This window comes from Rhinatrema bivittatum, chromosome 4 (genome assembly GCF_901001135.1).
Source record: "Rhinatrema bivittatum chromosome 4, aRhiBiv1.1, whole genome shotgun sequence".
Classification (NCBI taxonomy): domain Eukaryota; kingdom Metazoa; phylum Chordata; class Amphibia; order Gymnophiona; family Rhinatrematidae; genus Rhinatrema; species Rhinatrema bivittatum.
Window position 1 is genome coordinate 107,729,660 of NC_042618.1, and position 24,644 is coordinate 107,754,303.

A 24,644-nucleotide genomic window follows, 5' to 3' on the forward strand; every position below is an offset into this window, starting at 1 on the left:
TAGAGAGACTAGGCAGAAGGCGAGACTCAGAGGAACAGAAAGGACAAGACCAGAGACAACCAGGGCAAGACTTCAGGACACGGGTAAGACAAACACGAGAAGACAGACAGAGCCAGGCAGACAGAAAAGCAGGATGGGTCAAGACTGAAGATAAGGCTGGAGTGAGGTAAGGCTAAGGATCAGGCTGGAGTTGAGGCAAGGCAGAAGACCAGGCTGGAGCAAGGCAAAGCTGAAGAGTAGGCTGGAGTGAGGAAAGGCTGGAGCAAGGCATGGCTGAAGGCAGGCCAATGAGGCAAAGCTGAAGCAAAGCACGACTGAAGGCAGGCCAGAGAGGCAAGGCTGAAGCCAAAGGGACCTGCTGCTTAGGCACCAGTCTGTAGCATGGCTGGGGGTTTAAATATCCAGCTATGATGTAGTCTGCCAGTGCCTGCTGTGAGGCCCACTTGGGAAGGTGTGCACCATGCGTGCATGTATCTGGGGGGGGGAAGCCCTGAAGATGGCAGCGGCTTCCGTGCCATGCAGCAGTTCTGGGTGGTGGTGAGTGAAGTCACTCACTGGACCATCCCAAAAGCAGCGCACATAACACTTTTATTTTATTTTAGATTTTTATATTCCGCTTTTCACACTTTTTTCAGCACTTCAAAGTAGATTACATTCAGCTACTGTAGGTATTTCCCGAGGGCTTACAATCTAATGCACTAAATATCACATGCAATAGGAAAAGGGACCACTGAGAGAGAGAGAGAGAAAGAGAGAGAGACTAGCTATAAGGCCCTCATACTAGGTAGGTATTTATATCTCTATGGGAGGCCCACCTAGCTACTCGAGGTGAGGTTTAGGTATTAGTGTAGGGGTTAGGGGCCACTTTGACATGCAGAGTGCAACGTACAAACAGAACAGTGGTCTCTTGTGAAGATTTGATGACCTTCGGAGTGAGGAAACTCACCCAAAGATGAGATTTGTGCAATGTCCTCTCAACTTAGCTGCACCAAGACTCCTTCATCAGCTATCAGCACAGACCTCTCTCTCTCCCTCTCCCAGAAGCTTAAAATACCGAAAACGCTATTTGCGAAAACATCGCAAAGTGCAATAAAGCCATAGGGGCGGATTTTCAGAGCCCTGCTCGCCTAAATCCGCCCAAAACCGAGCGGATTTAGGCGAGCAGGGCCCTGCGCGCCGGGAAGCCTATTTTACATAGGCCTACCGGTGCGCGCAGAGCCCCGGGACTCGCTAAGTCCCGGGGTTCTCCGAAGGGGGCGTGTCGGGGGGTAGGCCCGGTCGTCGTGGCGTTTCGGGGGCGTGTCAGCAGCGTTTTGGGGGCGGGTACGGGGGCGTGGCTACGGCCCGGGGCGGTCCGGGGGCGTGGCCGCGCCCTCCGTACCCGCCCCCAGGTCGCGGCCCGGCACGCAAGAGGCCCGCTGGCGCGCGGGGATTTACGCCTCGCTCCGGGAGGCGTAAATCCCCCGACACAGGTAAGGGGGGGGTTTGGACAGGGCCGGGTGGGTGGGTTAGGTAGGGGAAGGGAGGGGAAGGTGAGGGGAGGGCAAAGGAAAGTTCCCTCCGAGGCCGCTCCGATTTCGGAGCGGCCTTGGAGGGAACGGGGGTAGGCTGCGCGGCTCGGCGCGCGCCGGCTATACAAAATCCATAGCCTTGCGCGCGCCGATCCAGGTTTTTAGCAGATTCGCGCGGCTCCGCGCGTATCTACTAAAATCCAGCGTACTTTTGTTTGCGCCTGGAGCGCAAACAAAAGTAGGCTATTCGCGCTCCTTTTAAAATCCGCCCCATATTGCACGGCTTAGCGCAAATGAAATAGGTGTAGTTAAAATTTGCGTTAAAGCTGTGCGATGTGGCTTCGCAAATTGCGAAGAAGGCCCACTTGGCCAGAAATCCTGCCCCAAACTCCTCCCCTTTTCCTAATTTGCATCGCAGCATGCATTATGGTGTTTTTGCATGCTTTAAAGGTGCTTTTCGCATGCAAAAACACCTTAATGCATGCGAAAACACCATATAGCACTTTGATAAATGACCCCCTAAGTTTGTACCTGTACCTGAGGCAATGGAGGGTAAAGAGACTTGCCCATGGTCACAAGGGACTATCCTGTCTTGGGAAGGAGCTATCTCAGAGTTCCCTTCATCCCACTGGTCCAGTAAGGTACCTCAGATTTTCCTTGTTCCATCTTGGTAGGATTTTTTGCCAAGTTCCCATTCTTTCATCTTAGCAGAACATCTTCAGAGTTCCTGTTGTCCTTCTTTGCCAGGAGCAAATCCAAAAGTTCCTTTTGTTCTTGCCTTCTTAGGAGTGGATCATAGTTAATCACTTCATATTCTTTGTCTGGATTCATTAAGATCTATTTTATTCTACAGGTCACAGAAAATTCCCAAAGCCAAGATCCCAGTGATAATTCTAGAAGGAAATAAGTAAATCCTTGTATGTTTGAAAAATCCTTGAAGTTTAGTATCTATTTTGATCATCATTCACTTAATTCTCATTAACTGACTTTGTTTTACCAGGTTCCAGTGAAGCTTATCGGACCTGAGAACATTGTTGATGGAGATCGAACTTTAATTCTGGGTCTCATTTGGATAATTATTCTCAGATTCCAGATTTCATCCATCACCCTTGATAAGGTAAACCAAAATGTTCATTCACACCTTTCACCTATATATGTGAAGTTAGTCTTTCATTTTTTTTTTAATCATTTAAATCAATTTAAGAGATATATATCCACTGGATATGATTTCAGTAAGTGTAAATACTGAAAATAAGCAGACCTTTCATTTACCTCAGCATTTTAGTGAGACTTCTTGGCAGTGCTAAGTTTGTGATGGTACAAACCCATTTGTGCCATCACATTATTTAAATCTATTTAGTTTTATATTGTGATTTTCTGTTTTATGTATTGTAAGCTGCTCTGGGCATTATGGGGAATGCGCAGAGATAAATAGGAATAAATAAATACATAAAATGTTGGTTAATGTGCTCTGAGCAGGTTTGTGATCAGCTTTTTATTGATGAAAAGGTAAAGGTAGCCTGTGATTCTCAAAGTAAAGAGCTGATATAAATTACCCAGCGGAGATCAGAAACAGTTCAACGAGAGGCAACAAGATTAAGAGCTGTGATAACAACTGTTAAAAAATCACCATGAAAGGTTTGGCTGATAGTGACAAAAATGGAAAACTGAAGTAGTCCTTAATCTTCCCAGCTGCAGACCAGCATCTACTGCCCAGGAGGGAAGGGTTAGGTCGGCCGTCATAGTTGGTGATTCGATTATTAGGAATGTAGATGGCTGGGTGGCTGGTGGGCGTGAGGATCGCCTGGTAATATGCCTTCCTGGTGCGAAGGTGGCGGACCTCACGCGTCACCTAGATAGGATTTTAGACAGTGCTGGGGAGGAGCCGGCTGTTGTGGTACATGTGGGCACCAACGACATAGGAAAATGTGGGAGGGAGGTTCTGGAAGCCAAATTTAGGCTCTTAGGTAGAAAGCTTAAATCCAGAACCTCCAGGGTAGCATTCTCTGAAATGCTCCCTGTTCCACGCGCAGGTCACCAGAGGCAGGCAGAGCTCCGGAGTCTCAATGCGTGGATGAGACAATGGTGCAAGGAAGAGGGATTCAGTTTTGTTAGGAACTGGGGAACCTTTTGGGGAAGGGGGAGTCTCTTCCGAAGGGATGGGCTGCACCTTAACCAGGGTGGAACCAGACTGCTGGCGCTAACCTTTAAAAAGGAGATAGAGCAGCTTTTAAACTAGAACAAAGGGGAAAGCCGACAGTCGCTCAGCAGCGCATGGTTCGGAGAGAGGTATCTTTAAAGGATACTAATGATGCATTAGAATTAGAGCATCCCGACAGTGAGGTTCCAATAATTAGAAAAGTAGTCCAAGTGCCTGTACCTAAAAACTCACCTGAGCTAAAAAATTCTAACTTATCCCTATCAATTAAAAAGCAGAATGAAAATACAAACAAAAAACAAACTTTGAAATGTTTGTATGCTAATGCCAGAAGTCTAAGAAGTAAGATGGGAGAATTAGAATGTATAGCAGTAAATGATGACATAGACTTAATTGGCATCTCAGAGACATGGTGGAAAGAGGATAACCAATGGGATAGTGCTATACCAGGGTACAAATTATATCGCAATGACAGAGAGGAGCACTCGGGAGGAGGTGTGGCACTTTATGTCCGGGATGGCATAAAGTCCAACAGGATAAACATCCTGCATGAGACTAAATACAAAATTGAATCTTTATTCTTTATGGGTAGAAATCCCTTGTGTGTCGGGGAAGACTATAGTGATAGGGGTATACTACCGTCCACCTGGTCAAGATGGTGAGACGGACAGTGAAATGCTAAGAGAAATTAGGGAAGCTAACCAAATTGGTAGTGCAGTAATAATGGGAGACTTCAATTACTCCAATATAGACTGGGTAAATGTATCATCGGGTCACGCTAGAGAGATAACGTTCCTGGATGGAATAAATGATAGCTTTATGGAGCAATTGGTTCAGGAACCGACGAGAGAGGAGCATTTTTAGATCTAATTCTCAGTGGAGCACAGGACTTGGTGAGAGAGGTAACGGTGGTGGGGCCACTTGGCAATAGTGATCATAATATAATCAAATTTGATTTAATGACTGGAAAAGGAACAGTGTGCAAATCTAAGGCTCTCGTGCTAAACTTTCAAAAGGGAAACTTTGATAAAATGAGAAAAATTGTTAGAAAAAAACTGAAAGGAGCAGCTACAAAAGTAAAAAATGTCCAAGAGGCGTGGTCATTGTTAAAAAATACCATTCTAGAAGCACAGTCCAGATGAATTCCACACATTAAGAAAGGTGGAAAGAAGGCAAAACGATTACCGGCATGGTTAAAAGGGGAGGTGAAAGAAGCTATTTTAGCCAAAAGATCTTCATTCAAAAATTGGAAGAAGGATCCAACAGAAGAAAATAGGACAAAGCATAAACATTGGCAAGTTAAATGTAAGACATTGATAAGACAGGCTAAGAGAGAATTTGAAAAGAAGTTGGCTGTAGAGGCAAAAACTCACAGTAAAAACTTTTTTAAATATATCCGAAGCAGAAAGCCTGTGAGGGAGTCAGTTGGACCGTTAGATGATCAAGGGGTTAAAGGGGCACTTAGAGAAGATAAGGCCATCGCGGAAAGATTAAATGATTTCTTTGCTTCGGTGTTTACTGAAGAGGATGTTGGGGAGGTACCCGTAATGGAGAAGGTTTTCATGGGCAATGATTCAGATGGACTGAATCAAATCACGGTGAACCTAGAAGATGTGGTAGGCCTGATTGACAAACTGAAGAGTAGTAAATCACCTGGACCGGATGGTATACACCCCAGAGTTCTGAAGGAACTAAAAAATGAAATTTCAGACCTATTAGTAAAAATTTGTAACTTATCATTAAAATCATCCATTGTACCTGAAGACTGGAGGATAGCAAATGTAACCCCAATATTTAAAAAGGGCTCCAGGGGCGATCCGGGAAACTACAGACCAGTTAGCCTGACTTCAGTGCCAGGAAAAATAGTGGAAAGTGTTCTAAACATCAAAATCACAGAACATATAGAAAGACATGGTTTAATGGAACAAAGTCAGCATGGCTTTACCCAGGGCAAGTCTTGCCTCACAAATCTGCTTCACTTTTTTGAAGGAGTTAATAAACATGTGGATAAAGGTGAACCGGTAGATATAGTATACTTGGATTTTCAGAAGGCGTTTGACAAAGTTCCTCATGAGAGGCTTCTAGGAAAAGTAAAAAGTCATGGGATAGGTGGCGATGTCCTTTCGTGGATTGCAAACTGGCTAAAAGACAGGAAACAGAGAGTAGGATTAAATGGGCAATTTTCTCAGTGGAAGGGAGTGGACAGTGGAGTGCCTCAGGGATCTGTATTGGGACCCTTACTTTTTAATATATTTATAAATGATCTGGAAAGAAATACGACTAGTGAGATAATCAAATTTGCAGATGATACAAAATTGTTCAGAGTAGTTAAATCACAAGCAGATTGTGATAAATTGCAGGAAGACCTTGTGAGACTGGAAAATTGGGCATCCAAATGGCAGATGAAATTTAATGTGGATAAGTGCAAGGTGATGCATATAGGGAAAAATAACCCATGCTATAATTACACAATGTTGGGTTCCATACTAGGTGCTACAACCCAAGAAAGAGATCTAGGTGTCATAGTGGATAACACATTGAAATCGTCGGTACAGTGTGCTGCGGCAGTCAAAAAAGCAAACAGAATGTTGGGAATTATTAGAAAGGGAATGGTGAATAAAACGGAAAATGTCATAATGCCTCTGTATCGCTCCATGGTGAGACCCCACCTTGAATACTGTGTACAATTCTGGTCGCCGCATCTCAAAAAAGATATAATTGCGATGGAGAAGGTACAGAGAAGGGCTACCAAAATGATAAGGGGAATGGAACAACTCCCCTATGAGGAAAGACTAAAGAGGTTAGGACTTTTCAGCTTGGGGAAGAGACGACTGAGGGGGGATATGATAGAGGTGTTTAAAATCATGAGAGGTCTAGAATGGGTAGATGTGAATCGGTTATTTAGTCTTTCGGATAGTAGAAAGACTAGGGGGCACTCCATGAAGTTAGCATGGGGCACATTTAAAACTAATCGGAGAAAGTTCTTTTTTACTCAACGCACAATTAAACTCTGGAATTTGTTGCCAGAGGATGTGGTTAGTGCAGTTAGTATAGCTGTGTTTAAAAAAGGATTGGATAAGTTCTTGGAGGAGAAGTCCATTACCTGCTATTAAGTTCACTTAGAGAATAGCCACTGCCATTAGCAATGGTAACATGGAATAGACTTAGTTTTTGGGTACTTGCCAGGTTCTTATGGCCTGGATTGGCCACTGTTGGAAACAGTATGCTGGGCTTGATGGACCCTTGGTCTGACCCAGTATGGCATTTTCTTATGTTCTTATATTCTTATATGGTTGGTTCAATTTTAAACCTGCAGGAAATAATGACTTTATGCTAGATCTAGTCCAGTTTTCTTTTATGCTCCCCTGTCTCATTTTAAACAGTGAAGACAGAGTTGCTGAGGGCCCCATATTAATTCTATTTGCATTCATACTGGAGTGCAATTTCAGCAGCAGTAGTGTATGGTGTCAAATGCAAAACTCTCCTCTGTGATATATTTACTGCTTTCTAATCCTTCTTTTCCTTATCACTCTTCCTTTGTTCTTCTGCCAGGATGAGTTTGGACAGAGTACTGCTGTATTATCTGCTAAAGAAGCTCTGCTAGTCTGGTGTCAGCGGAAGACGGCTAGTTACTCCAATGTGGCTGTGAAGGACTTCTCTTCCAGCTGGCGGGATGGCCTGGCCTTTAATGCCATTATTCATGCCCACAGGTAACAAGGAGAAGAGGGCCTTGATGGCAATCATAAACCAGCTCTGAATAACAAAATGGTGTCATACAATGATATAGAGGGAACTGGGAGAACAACAAGTCAAAGACCCTCTATAAATGAAATACCAAAAATATCTTAAAAGACCTTCATAATAGGCACTACCAGCTTAAAAAACAAAAGCCTTCATTGCCTTTTCATTAATCATAGGTCTTTTTATTTATTTATTTATTTTATTTAGCACTTTTATATACCGAAGTTTGTATGGACATCACATCGATTTTCATAGAACAGATAGAGAGGCGGAAATGGAAAAAGATCAGAGTGGAAGATTACGTTATAACAAATTATTGGTTGAAATAAAATGGCAATGAGTAGTAGAGGATAGAGGAGGAAGGGTAGGCAAGGAAGGGGAGAAACAGTAGTAACAATGTAACTGGAGTAAAATTATAGATTAAACTCAGAGAGGGATTATGTACAGGGTAGTTGGGTCGCGTGTTGGCAAGAGGGAGAGGCTAGGCTAAGTGAAGGCCTCATAACACAGTTCTAGATATATATTTTAAAAAAAAATGTATGCACATAGAAAGAATTACTTAGCTTTATCAAGACATTTTAAGAGGCTGTTAGGGAGCAATGGTGATGTGACTGACAGAAACCCCAACATGATCCATGTTTCAAATTGAGTTTCTGCCTCAGGGGGTGTACACTTTGATCTTCATTGCCTGATAATAATCCATAGTCTCACAAGTCCATTGTTTGGAACCATAAGGTTCTTAAATATCTAGGAGAAATTATGATCATTAAACATTTTTGCAATCAAAACGATGAAATGATGAACATACATTTTAATGCAGAGAACACTACACAAGGTAACTTCCTCAATGAGTGTCTCCACAAAATTGGTGCCAAAATTTACCCGGAAGCACAACAATATATAGACAAAAACGATATATGCATAACGACAAAACAGAACACAAAATTGAGATCAAATAAGGGAATACCAATCTATCTCTAAATTTAAACCCCACGGGGACACAGTCTCTAAATAAAAATTCCCAAACAGTTCTCAGTAGTTTAAACAGGTCAGACAGATTCCGCCCCTAAGAGGAGGGGCTACTTGTTCAAGGTTAGTCCATCGTAGATCCTGAAATTGGTGACCCAAGTCTAAACAATGCTGAACTAAAGGAGCCTGGGTTTTAGGTGTTTGGAATCAACTTCAATGTTCAGTAAGTCAGGTCTTGACTATTCTTGTAGTTTGACCATTATGGTTCTTTGGACAAGTGCAGGTAATACAGAAAATTACATTCATGGATCTGCAACTAGTAGAGTCATGTATTGTAATTACTTTTTTAGAAACAGGATTAATCCAAGTAGTGCTACTAACTGTTTGACTACAAAATTGAACAACTGACACACAGAGAATGACCATTGTTCTGACTGTAGCAACTGCAGATCGTGTGGTGCACAGCAAATGAACCAAAAGGTCCCTTAAATTGCATCCTCTCTTGTAGGCTAAAAATGGAACATCCACAAAAATAGGATGTAGATGTAAAATAGGCCAATATTTATGAACAAAAAATGCAATAGAAGGTGCTAGGTGACTATACTGAAGTCTAAATACACAACGAGGATCTGAAGAAGAAGAACTGTCAATCAAAAGTCAGGTTCTTTCAGCATTATAAGTGCATTTATAAGCATGCTTAATCACTGAGAAAGGGTAGCCCCATTTGAGCAAGTGGGCACTAAGATGTTGTGTGAACAACATAAAAAATCTTCTTTATTAGAACAAACCTGACAAATTTGTAAAAATTGTCCTACTAGTAAATTAGACTTTAAATGGAAAGGATGGTAGCTAGTGAAATGCAATAAATTATTTCGATCGACTGGTTTCTGGTATAGCGTCATACCAAGTGTATTATGGTCTCTATACTCAAGAATGTCCAAAAAAAGACATTTTTTGAGAATGGTATTCCATAGAAAATTGCAAGTTCTTGTCCAAGGATTTCAACCAAAACACAAACTGCTTAAGATATTCAAGTGATGATGTCCATAAAAAGAACACATTGTCAATATAGCATGACCAGATTAAAACCTGTGAAAAAAATGTAGATGCATAGAGAAATTTGTCTTAAAAAATTGAACGTAAAGATTTGCCAAACTAGGAGCCATGGTTGCTCCCATCACAGTTCCATGTTTTTGAAAGTAGAAAGTATACAGGAATCGTAAAAAATTGTGGCACATCTCAGCCATTCGCAATACCAAAGAGATAGGTATTCTTTGCGGTTGAGGACATTGATCTAAAACATAAGGTACAACATCTAATGTCTGTCTTTGTGGAATATTACCGTAGTATAAAGTGACTGTATGTCAAGAGTGACTAACAGAACATTGCCCTGTAATGGTGGAAGGTCTTGAATAATATTAAGCATATGTTTAGTGTCTTGCATGAAGGATCTTGCTTGGGACACTGCTGGTTGTAAAAAAAGGTTTCAACAAAAGCAGAGAGAGGCTCTAGAATGGATCCTATAGAAGCCTTAATTAGTCAGTCAGGGGGGTTGACTAAATGTTTGTGAATCTTTAAGATCATGAGAGGTCTTGAATGAGTAGATGTGAATTGGTTATTTACACTTTCGGATAATAGAAGGACTAGGGGGCATTCCATTAAGTTAGCAAGTAGCACATTTAAGACTAATCGGAGAAAATTCTTTTTCACTCAACGCACGATTAAGCTCTGGAATTTGTTGCCAGAGCATGTGGTTAGTGCAGTTAGTGTAGCTGGGTTCAAAAAAGGTTTGGATAAGTTCTTGGAGGAGAAGTCCATTAACTGCTATTAATCAAGTTTACTTAGGGAATAGCCACTGCTATTAATTGCATCAGTAGCATGGGATTTTCTTGGTGTTTGGGTAACTGGCAGGTTCTTGTGGCCTGGTTTGGCCTCTGTTGGAAACAGGATGCTGGGCTTGATGGACCCTTGGTCTGACCCAGCATGGCAGTTTCTTATGTTCTTATATTCTTAATCTTCGGAAGAGTATAAAATACTGGGCAGGTCAGAGAAGATGGTGTAAAAACTTTGATCTCTCTGTGTGTAAGAAAACCCAGCTTGACTGCCTGTTGTAGTTCTACTGCAATTAATTTTGTAACTTCCTGAGTTGGATCATTATCAAGTGATTCATAATAAGATGAATCTGAAAGTTGAGCGAGAGCTTCACTGATACATTCGTCATAATGTTGAATAACAATATCGCCTCCTTTATCAGCTGGTTTTATGATCAAGTCTGAAGTTCTTTTAAAACAGAAAGCAACTGCATGTATTATGTGATTATGAACAATGGAGAAACCGGTGTCCATCTTAGGAAGAGAAGACTTAAAACTCCAGTCTACGTTTATCTGACCCAAGGTTTACAGATTTACATTTGGTTACAGATTAAAATCTGTTTGGAACAGGGAATATCCTATGTGGAATAAAGTAATGTTACATGAAGCTGAGAACATTTGAGAAGTTTGCCACACTAAGGCCTGGATTTTCCATTCTCGCAGAGAATGGTGAATCCCAGTGGTAACGGGGGGTAGGGAAGCTGGCAGTGATCGCATCACCACGGTGTTATCGCTGCCGGCTTTCGCACCCAATTTTGCCACCGTGAAAGGTGGTGATATTGGGCGTGCTACTGTCGATGATAATGTAACTTACCTTATTGCTGCCAGCGAAGATAACTCCACGTCCGCCTCCTCGCCGCCCCTCCTCCTCCCCTCCTCCTCCCCTCCTCCGCCCCCCGCTTGCTATCGCACGCAAAAAGTCCCTTTTCGCATGTGATACTGATAGAAAATGACCCCCTAAGATTGGGTTTACCAAGGATTTTCCAATAGTTACAGCATGGGAAAAATCACTCAGCAAATCTGGCCCTGTATGGAATGCTATGTCATGTGCCATGTTTATATTTTAGGTAGGGACAAACATGGTGTAAAACCTCTGAGATATCACAGTACAGACAGCATCCCACTGTCCAATCCACTAATCCAATAGTGCTATTACAACTTGCAGTCTTATGTCAGGCATTTCTCTTCCATGTGGGGTGGTCATATAGCCTTTCCTTCTGATTTGGCTCTTCAAAGGAGGGGATTTGGGGGATAACAGAAGTAGAAAGACAGCATAGATCTGGGAAAGAGCTCTGGGGAGGGGGAGGGAGTGATCAGTCTTTTGAAGTGGCACACTTTTGGGTGATATATGGGAAAAACTTAGAAATGTTAAGTAGCATCATTACCTATGTTCCTTGCCTCTGTGAAGGCTGCCTCTCTACATTCCTAGGTCTCCTTTCTATTTTATCCAAGATTTTTTTTTTATATCTATTTCTGGAATATAATGTGGGAGCCTTTTATTATGCTTGTTTTTGATTCCTGAGGCAACATGAATGCTTAAAGTGTTTGAACACACCTCCTATCTGACTGCATGCATTCTGTGGTAAATTTTCCAAAGGTAACGTTGGACGTTATGCATTTGGGAGGTACATTTCACAAAGGACAAACACGTGTAAAACCGGGTTTTAGTCATGTAAATGGACTTTTGAAAATCGATACGATATATGCTACTTTTATGTGTGCAACTTCTTTGAAAATTCCCTCCCTAAGTAGCATACACATGCAAAAGTAATATTTGGTAAAAGCCTGAGTTGCACGCATACCAGCAGCGTCAATCATAAATGTAATTGGGGGGAAAAGGGGCAGTGTTCGGACCTTCCAGGGCAGGGTTCTGAGGATTGTGCACAAGTTGCTGTTTTGTAAGCAGTACATTACCAAACTTGTCCGTATGCTTTCACACCTGCTAATTGATTTGCACAGTCGAAATCGCATTTGTCTTTTGTCTGTGGTTTTCGGGTGGGAGGTCTGGGTGAACTGGTGATCCAAGTAAGCATGCAAGTATTTTCATAAGCAGAGTACTTGCATATCTTATCGAATACCTGTTTCCATGTACACGTGTCAGTTATTATGTACCTGTGTTACAAATATTGCGCATGTAAAATATGTGTGTGTTACAGGTAGGGAAAGTATGCATTTCTCTCTAGTACAAACATTCTCACATACTTTTGGGGGCAGATATATGCACTCTTTTATAAACTATGTGGCTCCTGCTGCACAGTCAATAAAATACTGCTGTAATTTTCCACACACCAACTTACGTACAAATATGCTTACTCAGACTGCTGAAAATTAGGCTTCCCGAATCTTAGTAAATTGCAGCGATTTCTTGACTGATCCTTCTCAGAACAAAAGGTTTCAAAAACAGAGGGTTTGGCCATAATAAAATGTACGCCTTTAATTCTAAAGAGAATAGAAATATGCAAAATGACAGGGAATAGGACAGAAAGGAAGAGAGTCCTAGGAAGAAGGCAAAAAGAAGCAAAAGCTATGAAAAAGGAAAATTGAAATTTTGAAGATTCTAGCTAGTACTGCTATATTAATTAGTTGTCAGTTCCAAATGCCCATAAAATAATTAGAAAATAGTGGTACCGCTGTTTTAAGTAGTAGAGGCCCTCACAGGAAGTTGAGTTCTGTTTTGAAATCAAGGTGCCCAGGTCAGATTAAGTCTTTGACTTTGTAGGTGTATTGAGTGTGCCTTTCATAGGAATACAGTAGCATTCTAAACTTATTTAGCACTCAAAGGGCCAGATTAATGGATTAGTCTAAAATCCTATTTTGCTATTTGCAAGAGTTTGTGTGCAATAATTTTCATGTCTGCTTAACTTGCATAGGACATTTGAAACTTGTGCTAAACATGCATAATTTAAAAGCATCACAGACAAAGCTCATGCAGACTCATTTTAAGGAGGATACAGGTATCTACAAAAAAAACCCCTGGGGATTCATAATTTTGTGGTATAAGCAGGTATTATCTCCAGTTGTTTAATCCCTTGTGCTATTTTTACATCCTGGTATGTAGCTTTTAATTTGTCTTCACTCATGCAAATAGTTTTGAAGTGGTTAAAACACTCCATCTTCAACCATGTTATAGCAAACCCAGGTTTTAATATGGGATATAGTATCTTTGAAATTTTAGCCTGCTTTATCTGGTATGCTCTATAATTAACAAAGGGAATAACATATTCAGAAGAATTTAGGTTTGTGGATTTTAAAGTACCTGCAGTTAGATGAAGTTAATTAGAACTTTTCATTAAACTGAGCACTGTGATTTTATTTCCATCCCTTTTTTATACCCACATGAGATGAGAGTTGCACTAGATCTGACATCTCTCCTGTTATGATCTGTTGTAAGCTTGGTTTGTACTGATCATTTTTTTTATCCTTGTTTCAGACCTGATCTCATTGACTATAACTCTTTGAGATCCAAGCAGCCCATTCAGAACCTTAACAATGCTTTCAGTGTGGCAGAGCAGAAGCTGGGGATCTCCAAGCTGCTGGATGCGGAGGATGTGGCAGTGTCGCATCCTGATGAGAAGTCCATCATGACCTATGTGTCACTCTATTACCATTACTTCTCCAAAATGAGGCAGGGTCAGACCATCCAGAAAAGGGTTTCTAATGTGAGTGTGCTGATATTTTAAGGCCTTTTTCTCTCTCTGCATCATAAACACTATTAGATCTCTCAAGTAAACAGTGCTTTTTGAGGGTAATTTTATAACAGCCCGTATAAATTTGAAGGCAATTACACGCATACTTTATGCATCAGTTTTCAAAGATAAAACACTTGCATACTTTCCCTTTGAAAATTATCCCAATTAAACTATCCACGCGCATATTTACACCTGCCTTTGTGTGTGCAGAGTTTTTCCAGGAAAGTTTCCATGCATGTTTTTGGAAATGCAAAAATATGTTGACAAGTGCAGACTTCTCCCCAACTCCAGGATTACCGCTGCTCACTATGGGTAACATTGCTTACATACAGACCCTATACACTTAAGTTTACTTGCATATCAGATGGGCAGTTTGGTAATAATTTCTCGCCTGGGGCAAGAAATACAGGGCATGGTTTATCCCAAATGTTCAATGGGAAAAAGCTTTCATCAATCAGGCATGTGGTTATATTTTATTTTAGGAAAATACCCTATCTATTTTTTAATTTTTTTTACAATTTTCATTCTTTCTATGTGTATACTTATCTTTCCGTTTGTTCTGTCTCCTCCATGTAAATCCACCTTGGCATATTTTCCTTCCTTTCTTCTTCACTTCTATCCTTTCTTTTTTCTTTTCCTTTGACTGCTTTCTGTAGGTATCTTCTCTGGCTGGCTGTCTATTCTTCCTTTGCAACCATCCCCTTCTCTTCCTCCTGTTTCTTCCCCTTCCAATCCAGACAACGTCTCCCCTGCTTCTGTTTGCCTTGGTAAGAAGAATCTCCCTCCTGTTTCAGAGATGCTGCTCCAAGTTTAACACGGGCCCAATGTAGTGCGGTGTATGGTAAAACCGGGAACTGAAATTCGGTGCACGGTTTTTTAAATCCGCATGGAAAAAAAATGTAACAAACATTGTTCAAAACAACCAATGTATATCCAATAAAAAGAAAAAATGTTACTTAACATAAAATCCAGGTGGTTTCAACATTTCCCTTAACTTCCCAATTATAAACCCCACCCCACTCTCCCTGTGGCTAACGTCATTTATCATAGACTGTGAGAAACAGGTTGAGAATCCGCATGAAAGAAAGAAAAAAAGAGAAGGTAAAGCAATAAAGCTTCATTATCTCAAGAGACCATAATCCCTTTGCACCATCTTTCAAATGGCTCTCAAACAGTATGAAATCTAGAAAAAGCATCATTTCTAATTGCGCCTAATTTACTCATGGGTGCTGGTGTAAGGCAGGGAGCTGTGGCTTCTTCCAGCCTGCAGCAATTTCATAGCGAGCAGCGGCAGTAGTGCATGAGCTCAGATTCATCATCTTAGATGGAACATCAGGAGAAGGTAATCCTAACAAGAGAGTTCTTTTTTTAGCGTAATCTGGATCACTTCCTTAATTACACCAATAACCATTCCAACAAAAGCACGCTTTCACTGGCTATGATAAGTCCCAACAAAACCACACTTATGCCAGCAATCACTGCTTACATTAGGAGACTATAAATTGAGCGTCCGTTTCCCTAACCCGCTGACAGCCACCTCTCCTGGGTACCCGCTGCCAAGGAGGCGCTAGCGATGCACATTTGTCCCTAGCGCCTCCTTTTTAGTGTGACCCCTCATTTAAATATTCGATCGCGCGCCCAGGAGAGGCGGCTGGGCATGCGTTAGGAAAGCGGGTGTTCAACACTGAGCGCCCATTTTCTGCTCAGATTTATTGGATCCGCCTGTAGGTGAAGTTAAGCCTCCCCTTTTCCTCACTGGCAGAGCTCCTAAATTTAGGCACGTATTTTCACCCAAACTAAAAATTAGGCACCTAAATTTATGCCTGCTATTTATTTATTTATTTAGATTTAGGCTCCTCAATTAGGTGCCTCATTCTGAAAATCAGTGCTAAGCTCCTAACTTTGTTTTCCTGTCCATAACCACTGATTTTTTAGATTCTTAAATTTAAGATGCTAATGAAACTAGGATCCTAAATTTAGGCACTCAGCCCTAGCAAATTTTCAAAAAGGCTAATTTAGGAGCCCAACTCCAAAGGTTAGGAGCCTAAACTCTTTAAAAATTGGCCCCAACAGTGAATCAGTTCCTTAGTCTCAGTTACAATAGTGACCATCCTTTACATATTAAACATGGTGAAATGGTGTTTTTCACATGCTAACTGCAGTTTGCTCTCGGACAACAACTTGCTATATTTCTTACAGGCTCCTTTTCATCTGTTGCACTACTTTTCACCCGAAACTCCTTTCTTTCTCTAGCTCATGTGCCTTTTGCTGGAAATAGACAATCTGAAGCGTCAGTATGAGTGGATGGTCTGTGAGCTCCTAATGTGGATCAAGCAGAAGGTACTGGAGCTGAATGATCGACACTTCCCCAATTCGGTGCAGGGCATGCGCCAACTCATGATCAATTTTAAGGCCTTCCGCACCGAGGAGAAGCCCCCCAAGTACAAGGAGAGGGGCATGATTGAGGCACACCTCTTCCATATCCGAACCAAGCTGAAAGCCAGCAACCTACGGCCATACCTGCCTCCTGAAGGAAGAGCTCTGGGTGACATAGAGAAATATTGGGCCATATTGGAGAAGGCTGAGCATAGCCGGGAGAAGGCACTTCAGCTGGAAATGTTGAGGCTAGAGAGACTGGAACAGTTAGCCCAAAGTTTCCAGAAGAAGGCAGCCCTACGTGAGACCTACCTGGAGGACATGAAGAATGTGCTTAGGGGGCAGGATTTTCATCCAGAGGACATTGATGAGGTAGAAGTTGCAGTCAGGAAGCTGGAGGCAATTAAAACAGATATGCTACCCCAGGAGCAACGCTTCTGTGCGCTGGCTGAGATGGCAGCAGTCATTGAACGGGAGAACTACCACAACAGATTCCAACTTGTGCAAACGTGAGTCACAGCAAAGCAAAATAATAAACCTTTATTTGTATTAATGTCTATGTGGTTGAAAGTGAAGATACATTGTAATAGTCATGTGTGTGTTTTATCTGCAAGACAGATAAGTACAGATAGGGCCCGATTTACTACACTTTTTCCCATAAATATCAAATGGAGAAAAAATGTAGTAGTTAAGGCCCTTAGGCATAGCTTTTTCAGCATTGGCATACCAGTGATCTTGGCCATGACCAGGAAGAAGTCACTCTTCCTAGGGGGTTAGAAATATCAATGTCTACAATCCTAAGTGAATTATATATTATATCCAGCAAAGACATAACTAGATAATACCACATTTTGGACTTACTAAGGACCTGATTGCCTACGCTGCTTCCCCAGAGATACAGAATGATTGAAAAGAGTTAGTGAATCAGGCCCTAAGTGGGGGGCAGAGAGAGGAGGGTAGCAGCATGATGTCCTGGCATGTCATTCTTTCTTCATTTAATGTCACCATATTGAAAACAGTCTTGATGGCTTTGGAAAATACTACTCAATCTATGGAAAGGGCTTTATTTTCTATAACTGGAAAGGGCAGTTTCTTTAAATTATGGTTTTCAGCTTATCATATGGTTATGTTTAAAAGGGTGGTCACTTTTTTTATGTATTTATGATGTTAGATTCAATAATGACTCTTTAATTTCATCTCAGAAATCCAGGCAGTATGCATGCTGTGCCACTTGCCATGCATTATTTGAAATAAAATCAAACAAATGGTTCACATTATGTTATTGAACTGGATTTTTATCAGTGGTAAAAAAAGAAAAGTAGATTATACTCTGCAAAATCCCATCACCCTACTCTTGTTTACCAGTGGATCTGCAATTTTGTCTGAAGTTCAAAACCTGTTTGTGTAGCCCTGCCCCCCGATCTGGACACAGGCACAGGGGCTCACTGGGAGAGTCATGGACCATGGCAACATCCATGCCTCTAGGGTCCTTCCTGTAGGAAGGGGTGGAGAATCATGTTTGAGCGCCCCTTTGTGTTTTCTCTCTTCTCTGGGGCTCATTGCACATGAGTTCAGAAAAAAACTACTGTGCTTAGAGGCTGTTGTTGAAAATATAAAACTTGACTGGTCTCTGATGGCAGGAACAAAATCCAAGCAGCCCACTAAGAGGTCAATATTCAAAGGCATTTAGCTGGATAAATGGACTCTCTACCTGGGTAACATCAAGCTAGGTTGAGAGAACATTGTAAAAATCTCATCTTTGGGTGAGTTTCCTCACTCTGAAGGACATCAAATCTTCACAAGAGTGTACTGTTCTATTCGTATGTCTCACTCTGAATGTCAAAATGGCCCCTAACCCCTACACTACTACCTAAACCTCACATCGAGGTACTAGGTGGGCCTTGTATAGAGGTATAAATATCTATGTACTATAAGGGCCTTATAGCTAGTCTCTCTCTCTTTCCCCCCCAGCTTAAAATAGTGATAACACTGTTTGCGAAAACATCGCACAGCTTAACACAAATAAAAAAGGTGTAGTTAATTCCCACACTAAAACTGTGCGATATGGCTTTACAAATTGCAAAGCAAGCCCACTTGGCCACAAATCCCACCCCAGTCTCCTCCCCTTTTCCTAATTTGCATCGCACCATGCGTAATGGTGCTTTTCGCATGCGCAAACGCCATAAAGTACTTTGATAAATGAGCCCCTAAGTTAGCCAGATAACGTTAGACCTGCTTTAGAGCCGCTCTAAAGTTATTCACCTTTGGGTGGCCGGATAACCTGCCACTTAAACAGATATCTTCAAGGATATCCAGTTAAGTGGCAGTGTTAAATAAAAAAATTTTAAAAAGCCTTGCGGGGCCTGCGACCAGTTTCCTGACCCCCCCCCCCAGTATAATATACATAGCCCTGCCAGGCCGTGCACCCCCCTCACACTCCTCCGATGTTTACAAACATGTGTCGTAAGGTCAGCTCCCCACCCCTCCCTCCTTCCCCACTGGTTTTTAAATTTAAATTTCAGCTTTTTCCGGCCCCCTCCCCCCCCAGACGCAGAAATGCCCAGCCAGGAAGAAGATATTAACGCGCCCGCTCCTGGCACTTCCAGCGCTGTTCTGACAGGAGAACTGCTGGCAGCGTAAGCTATGTGCAGGTTATGCTTCCAGCGCTGCTGAGACAGCAGCTGCATTGGAAATGTGAACTGCAGGGCAGCTTATGCTTCTCCTGTCAGAGCAGCGCTGGAAGTGCTGGGAGAGGGTAAGTTAATATCTCGCTCCCAGCTGGGGATTTTTGGGTGTAGGGGAGGGGGATGGCGCACGCCAGCACTGGGTTTCAGGGGTTGTGGCCGGGGAGGGGGGAAGGGACTGGAAAAAGCTGAAATTAAAATTAAAAAGATGAGGAAGGGGGTAAGGGAGGGGGTGGACCTTATGACACATGTTTGTAAACTTTGGAGAGATTTGAGGGGGGAGGGGGGATGGGGAATGCATGGCCTGGCAGGGCCATGTATATCATATTCAGGAGGGAGAAGACGGGGTCCTCAAGGATCTTTTTAAGAAATTTAACAAGCACCACTTAACCAAGGCCGGATAACTTTAAAACCCAACTGGTGAACAAATTTTTAGAAGTTGTCTACTTTAGTGATAAAATGTGCCATTTATTATTGATGTTGATGTCCGACTTCACATATGACAATTAAAGCAGCTGACTGGCTACTGTTTCCATGATATTTAAGTTTTTACATTTTATGTCTATTGCGTGGATAGTAGAGCTTTAATCATGAAATGGAAACTTAAGTCATTTCGTTTATGTATGTCCTGTTTATGTAACACTTTAAAAATTAAATCAGCAAAAGGATTACAGAAATAAAATTTGCAATGAAACAAAAGTCCAAAAACTGTTGGGGCCAATTTTTAAAGAGTTTAGGCTCCTAACTTTTGGAGTTGGGCTCCTAAATTAGCCTTTTTGAAAATTTGCTAGGGCCGAGTGCCTAAATTTAGGCTCCTAGTTTCATTAGCATCTTAAATTTAAGAATCTAAAAAATCAGTGGTTATGGGCAGGAAAACAAAGTTAGGAGCTTAGCACTGATTTTCAGAACTAGGCACCTAATTAAGGAGCCTAAATCTAAACAAATAAATAGCAGGCATAAATTTAGGTACCTAATTTTTAGTTTGGGTGAAAATAGGTGCCTAACTATAGGGATCTAATTTAGAGGCCTAAATTTAGGAATCTGCTTTTTTAAAAAATATCTGCCCCCATTATGTGATGTGTGTATATATATATATATGTACATACATAGTTTAGTCTTTATTTGGTTGCTACTTGGCTCTTCTTGACCTCTCTCTTGAATTCATTAAATGGAACATCTCTTGTCACTGTCCAGAAATAGTCTATAAGCTTTGATGAGCTCCATTTGCCCAGATACCATTTTTCCATTGCTGCAATGTCCTGCTCCCCATGCTCGTTGCTCACTACACTGCAGTTTGGTGGAAAAAAATCGAGAGTGCAAAAAATGTATCTTTTGTGACATATTGTATGCATTGAGGACATTTTCCACCAATGCCTTGAAGTTGTCTTCCTTGTTGGTTCTGAAATCATTTGTTACCACTAACTGGAAGGCTTTCCACACCATTTTTTCCTTGCTACACAATGCATGGTTACAAGCAGTATCTCAAAAACGTTCTGGAATCTGAGGGCCAACAAAGACCTCTTCCTTTAGCATTTTGGCTGTAGACCAGTGGTATTAATGCAGCTAGTTCATCACCCAAAATATGTTTTAAGTCCTTAATGTTATACTGCCCCTATTTCACTTCTCATTCTTAAACTACATTATTCAATATGCCCCATCCTTAACTAATGTTATGGCAAGATATACACAGTACACTTCTGCTTCTATTGAAGTTTCAATTCAATAAGGGCCAGATTTTATAACATGCGCACGGGCGTAGATTTGTTCGCGCATGTTATAAAATCCAGAGTCAGCACGCGCAAGGGGGTGCACAATTGTGCAACTTGCGCACGCCGAGCAACCTTCTTCTGTTCCCTCCGAGGCCGTTCTGAAATCGGAGCAGCCTCGGAGGGAACTTTTCTTCCGTTCCCCCCCCCCCTCCGCACCTTCCCCTCCCTTCCCCTATCTAACCCGCCCCCCCAGCCCTAACTACCCCCCCCCCCGACCTTTGTAGAAGAAGTTATGCCTGCCGGCTCTCCATCCCTCGGCCCGGTGGCTGTTCCAGAGGCCTCGGTCCCGCCCACGGAATGCCCCCGGGCCGGCGCCCCACCCCCGGAACACCCATTTTTTTCAAGCCCTGGGACTTACATGCATCCCGGGGCTTGCGCGTGCAGGGGGAGGCGCGTAATCCTTTGAAAATCTACCCCTAAATGTATACTGGATGGCACTGTACTTATTGATTTATGCATCCCATTTGATATAGGAATATCCATATAGGGCTGTAAAAAAAACCTATGTTGCAGTTTACTATGCCTCATGCTTAAAGAGATTTGAGATAGAATGACATTTCCTGATAACAAAATAATGGCAACCAAAAGGAGAAGGCAGAAGTTAATTATCTGCTCTGTGTAGGCATGGCATGGGCGAGGGAGGTTTTTCCATAATATGCTAGAAATCTTAGATCCTTTTTCCATGGTTTTTAAAATAAAAATTACTCTAATTCTCTTTCCTATCTAGGCAGAAAGAAATTTCACAGCACTGGGAGGAGCTTCTGAAAGAGGTACAAAGACATTCAAGTTTACTGGGAGCCACAAAGGGAATATTAAGCCTCCTTCAGGACATTGATACCATTGTTGAAGAACTGAAGGAACTGCAGGTATGAGGCCACTGTATCCCACCATCACCACCCTTACATGTGTTTCTGGGTGGAGTTAGGTTAACCGGATAATATAGGAAAATTGGTGCTCACCTGCTAATTTTCGTTCCTGAGAGTGCCACCTGCAGTCCCTCAATATTGACCTGTACCCAAGCCAATGTAGAGGAAGAAACCTCTCCAACTCAATCAAACTTTCCCTTCAAGGGCAAACTTTCCCTTCAAGGGTGAACTGAGAATCCTGGGTTGGAGACCCCTGAACTGGAAGCCCAACAACCAATACAGGGACCAAAAAAACAGTTAGCTCTAAACATTCAATAAATTGTTCGGTGTAATTACATATAGAAAGCTCTGAATTAGACCCTAATTGCAGTTATAACAGTCTTTCAGAACCAATATTCCAAGAACGAAAATTAACAGGTAAGAACCAATTTTCCTTTCCTGTACATACCCCAGAACAGTCCAGACAAGTGGAATGCACCCAAGCTCCCTTACACTGGGCGGGAACCCAAAAGACCTGCTCGCAATATACCTCACTGAATGTTGCATCTTCTGGCACCTGAATATTCATTCAGTAATGTATGCTGAAAGTGAGAAGCGAAGGTCATGTCACAATTCAATATATCTCTTGAGGCGATATCAACTGACATACCACCCAGGAGGCTGCTTGTGCCCTAAAAGAATGCACTCATAACCCCTCTAGAATGCGCTCATAATCCCTCTAGGGCTGTTTGATCTTTACAGAGATAGGCCAAAAAAAGATTCCCCTTTATCCAAAGAGAAAACTTGGCTGTAGAGCCTTACATTCTCTCTTTGCTCCACTGAGCAATACAACGAGATGATCTGCCCGACGAACTGTTAGGGATCATAAGGTACTGCAACAGAATCCACTGAACAGCCAAATAAATAAAGTTCCCTTGCATGCTGTGCATCCAGTGATCAAGTTAGAAACTCCAGAAGCTCCACCATCTAATTAACATGGAAGGAGGAGAAAACCTTCAGTAAAACTGAGGGAACCATACTTAGTGTCATTCTTTCATCCGTAATATGCCAGAAAGGAGCTCCTTCTGACTAAACCAATGCCACCAGAACAACTTCATTGACACCCTCTGTGTTACGATCCCCCCTGTTGCTGCGCTACAGGAGGTATCTCACCTTTCCACTGGAGGCCGCTTTGAAGCCAGGGCCTCGCCTGTGTACCATCCAGGATTTGCTCCAGGGCCTGGGAGGCCTAGCTGTTCCTGAGGCCTGCCTGTGGCTTGCTGGCTGGGTTTGGACTTCCTGGTTTGGCCACGCCCTTCTCCCTAGGGGCCGGCCCGCAGCTCTCCACCTCAGTTATAGGGCCAACGAGGGGCGGTCCAAGTGAACTCCTCCCAGGGAGTTGCCCGCATACAGCTGTATAAAAGGACTTTCATTCCACTTCCTGCTTGCCTTCGGATTAGCCTTGCACATCGCTGTGTTCTGTCTGCTGATCCAGGTCCTCCGTGGTCGTCTGTGCTTCGATGGCTCCCTGTCCTGTCCTGTCTATGAAGTTGCCTTGATGTCTGTTACTGATGTTGCCTGATGTCTGTTCCTGATCCAGTGCCTGATCCAGTTCCCGATGTTCCTTCCTGCTTTAGGCTGCCAGGAGTTCAGCAAACCTACCCTACCTTGACTGCCAGGAGTGCAGTAACCCACCGCTTCCTCTTCCCTGCACGTGTCTGCTCCCGTGTTTGTAGGACAGGGTGGTCCGTGACCAGTCCAGCTGTGCTGGCTGTGTAGGGCGCCCTGAGAGACAGTGCCCATGTCTTGCTTCAGCCCTTGCCTGTGATGTCTTGCTTCAGCCCTTGCCTTTGATGTCTTGCTTCAGCCCTTGCCTTTGATGTCTTGCTTCAGCCCCGTCTTGGATGTCTTGTTTCAGCCCTGTCTTGGATGTCTTGCTTCAGCCCCGTATGATGTCTTCAGTGTGCTAAGGACTCTGTCTGCCCTTGCCTCTGTCCGGCCTGCCACCCTATGCCGTTACCCAGCGGCAGGTCCGAAAGGGCTTGGAACAGTCGGAGGACCGTTCATCAATCAACATCCCATTGTTGGTTGCCATGGGCGTGCAGGTCCAGCTGAGGGTCAGACTCCGCTCCTTACCCCCTGCTTCAGTACCCGCCTGGCTCAACTTGCCTGCATTGGCTCACCTCCCACGGTGTGGCTTGGAGCCCTCCTAAGTCTTGCCGTGGCCCAAGGGCTCACCACCTGCTTAGAAGCGACCGCGCTCCTCGCGCTCGTAACACTCTGTTAGAGGGTGTCAATGAAGGATCTCAAGGCAAGATCCTTCATTGACACCCTTTAACAGAGGTCCACTCAGCACCCGCAGAACCAAGTTAAGGTCCACTTCAGACACAACTAACTAACCGAAGGATGCAAGTACTTGACCCCCTTCAGAAAATGACCTAGATCCTGCAATGACCTCCCCTGGCCCAAAGTGAAATATAGGCTAGTCCGATTGACAAAACCTATTGCAACAAAAGGGCAAGATCTGAGTGCTGTCCCCACACAACGGCTCCAGACCTTCCTCCATACACCTGGATTCAAACACCCTCCACAACTCTGACCTATGCCAGAGAAGCAGAAAGCCTCCTATCCTGCAGCAGGGTGTCAAACCACTAGCTCTGTGCATCATTCCAGCCGTAAATGCCTTCTCTCCAAAGCCAAGCCATGAGAGAAAAGTGACCCACCCAATCCAGATGGGTCCTGTCGAGGTAAGCTCTGCCAATGAGCCAACCTGAGAGGCCTGCCTATTGTGAGATGCACCAGATCTGCAATCGTGGATGCTGTGATCACTCCGGAACCACCAGAACCTCTTCTCCTGGGCATCACTCTATGTAGCTTATGAGAGGTCCTGGCAGAAACATGTAGAGCGGAATCCACAATCGACTAAGAAAGAACCAAAGCATCTATCCCCTCAGACTCAACCTCCCATCTGCGACTGAAAAATTGAGTCACTTCTACATGGTCATGTGATGTCATCAGCTCCATCAGAGCC

The 24,644-nt window shown here is 42.9% G+C and overlaps 1 protein-coding gene across 1 annotated transcript in view; it reads left to right on the forward strand.

The window, feature by feature from the left end:
* Positions 1 to 24,644, forward strand: part of SPTBN5 (spectrin beta, non-erythrocytic 5) — a 341,199-nt gene that overhangs the window by 36,509 nt on the left and 280,046 nt on the right. Inside the window, exons 7-11 of the mRNA XM_029597445.1 lie at positions 2,512 to 2,628; positions 7,222 to 7,379; positions 13,681 to 13,909; positions 16,193 to 16,824; positions 21,496 to 21,634. Coding sequence (XP_029453305.1) covers positions 2,512 to 2,628; positions 7,222 to 7,379; positions 13,681 to 13,909; positions 16,193 to 16,824; positions 21,496 to 21,634 — 1,275 coding nt within the window. The remainder of the gene's footprint in view (positions 1 to 2,511; positions 2,629 to 7,221; positions 7,380 to 13,680; positions 13,910 to 16,192; positions 16,825 to 21,495; positions 21,635 to 24,644) is intronic.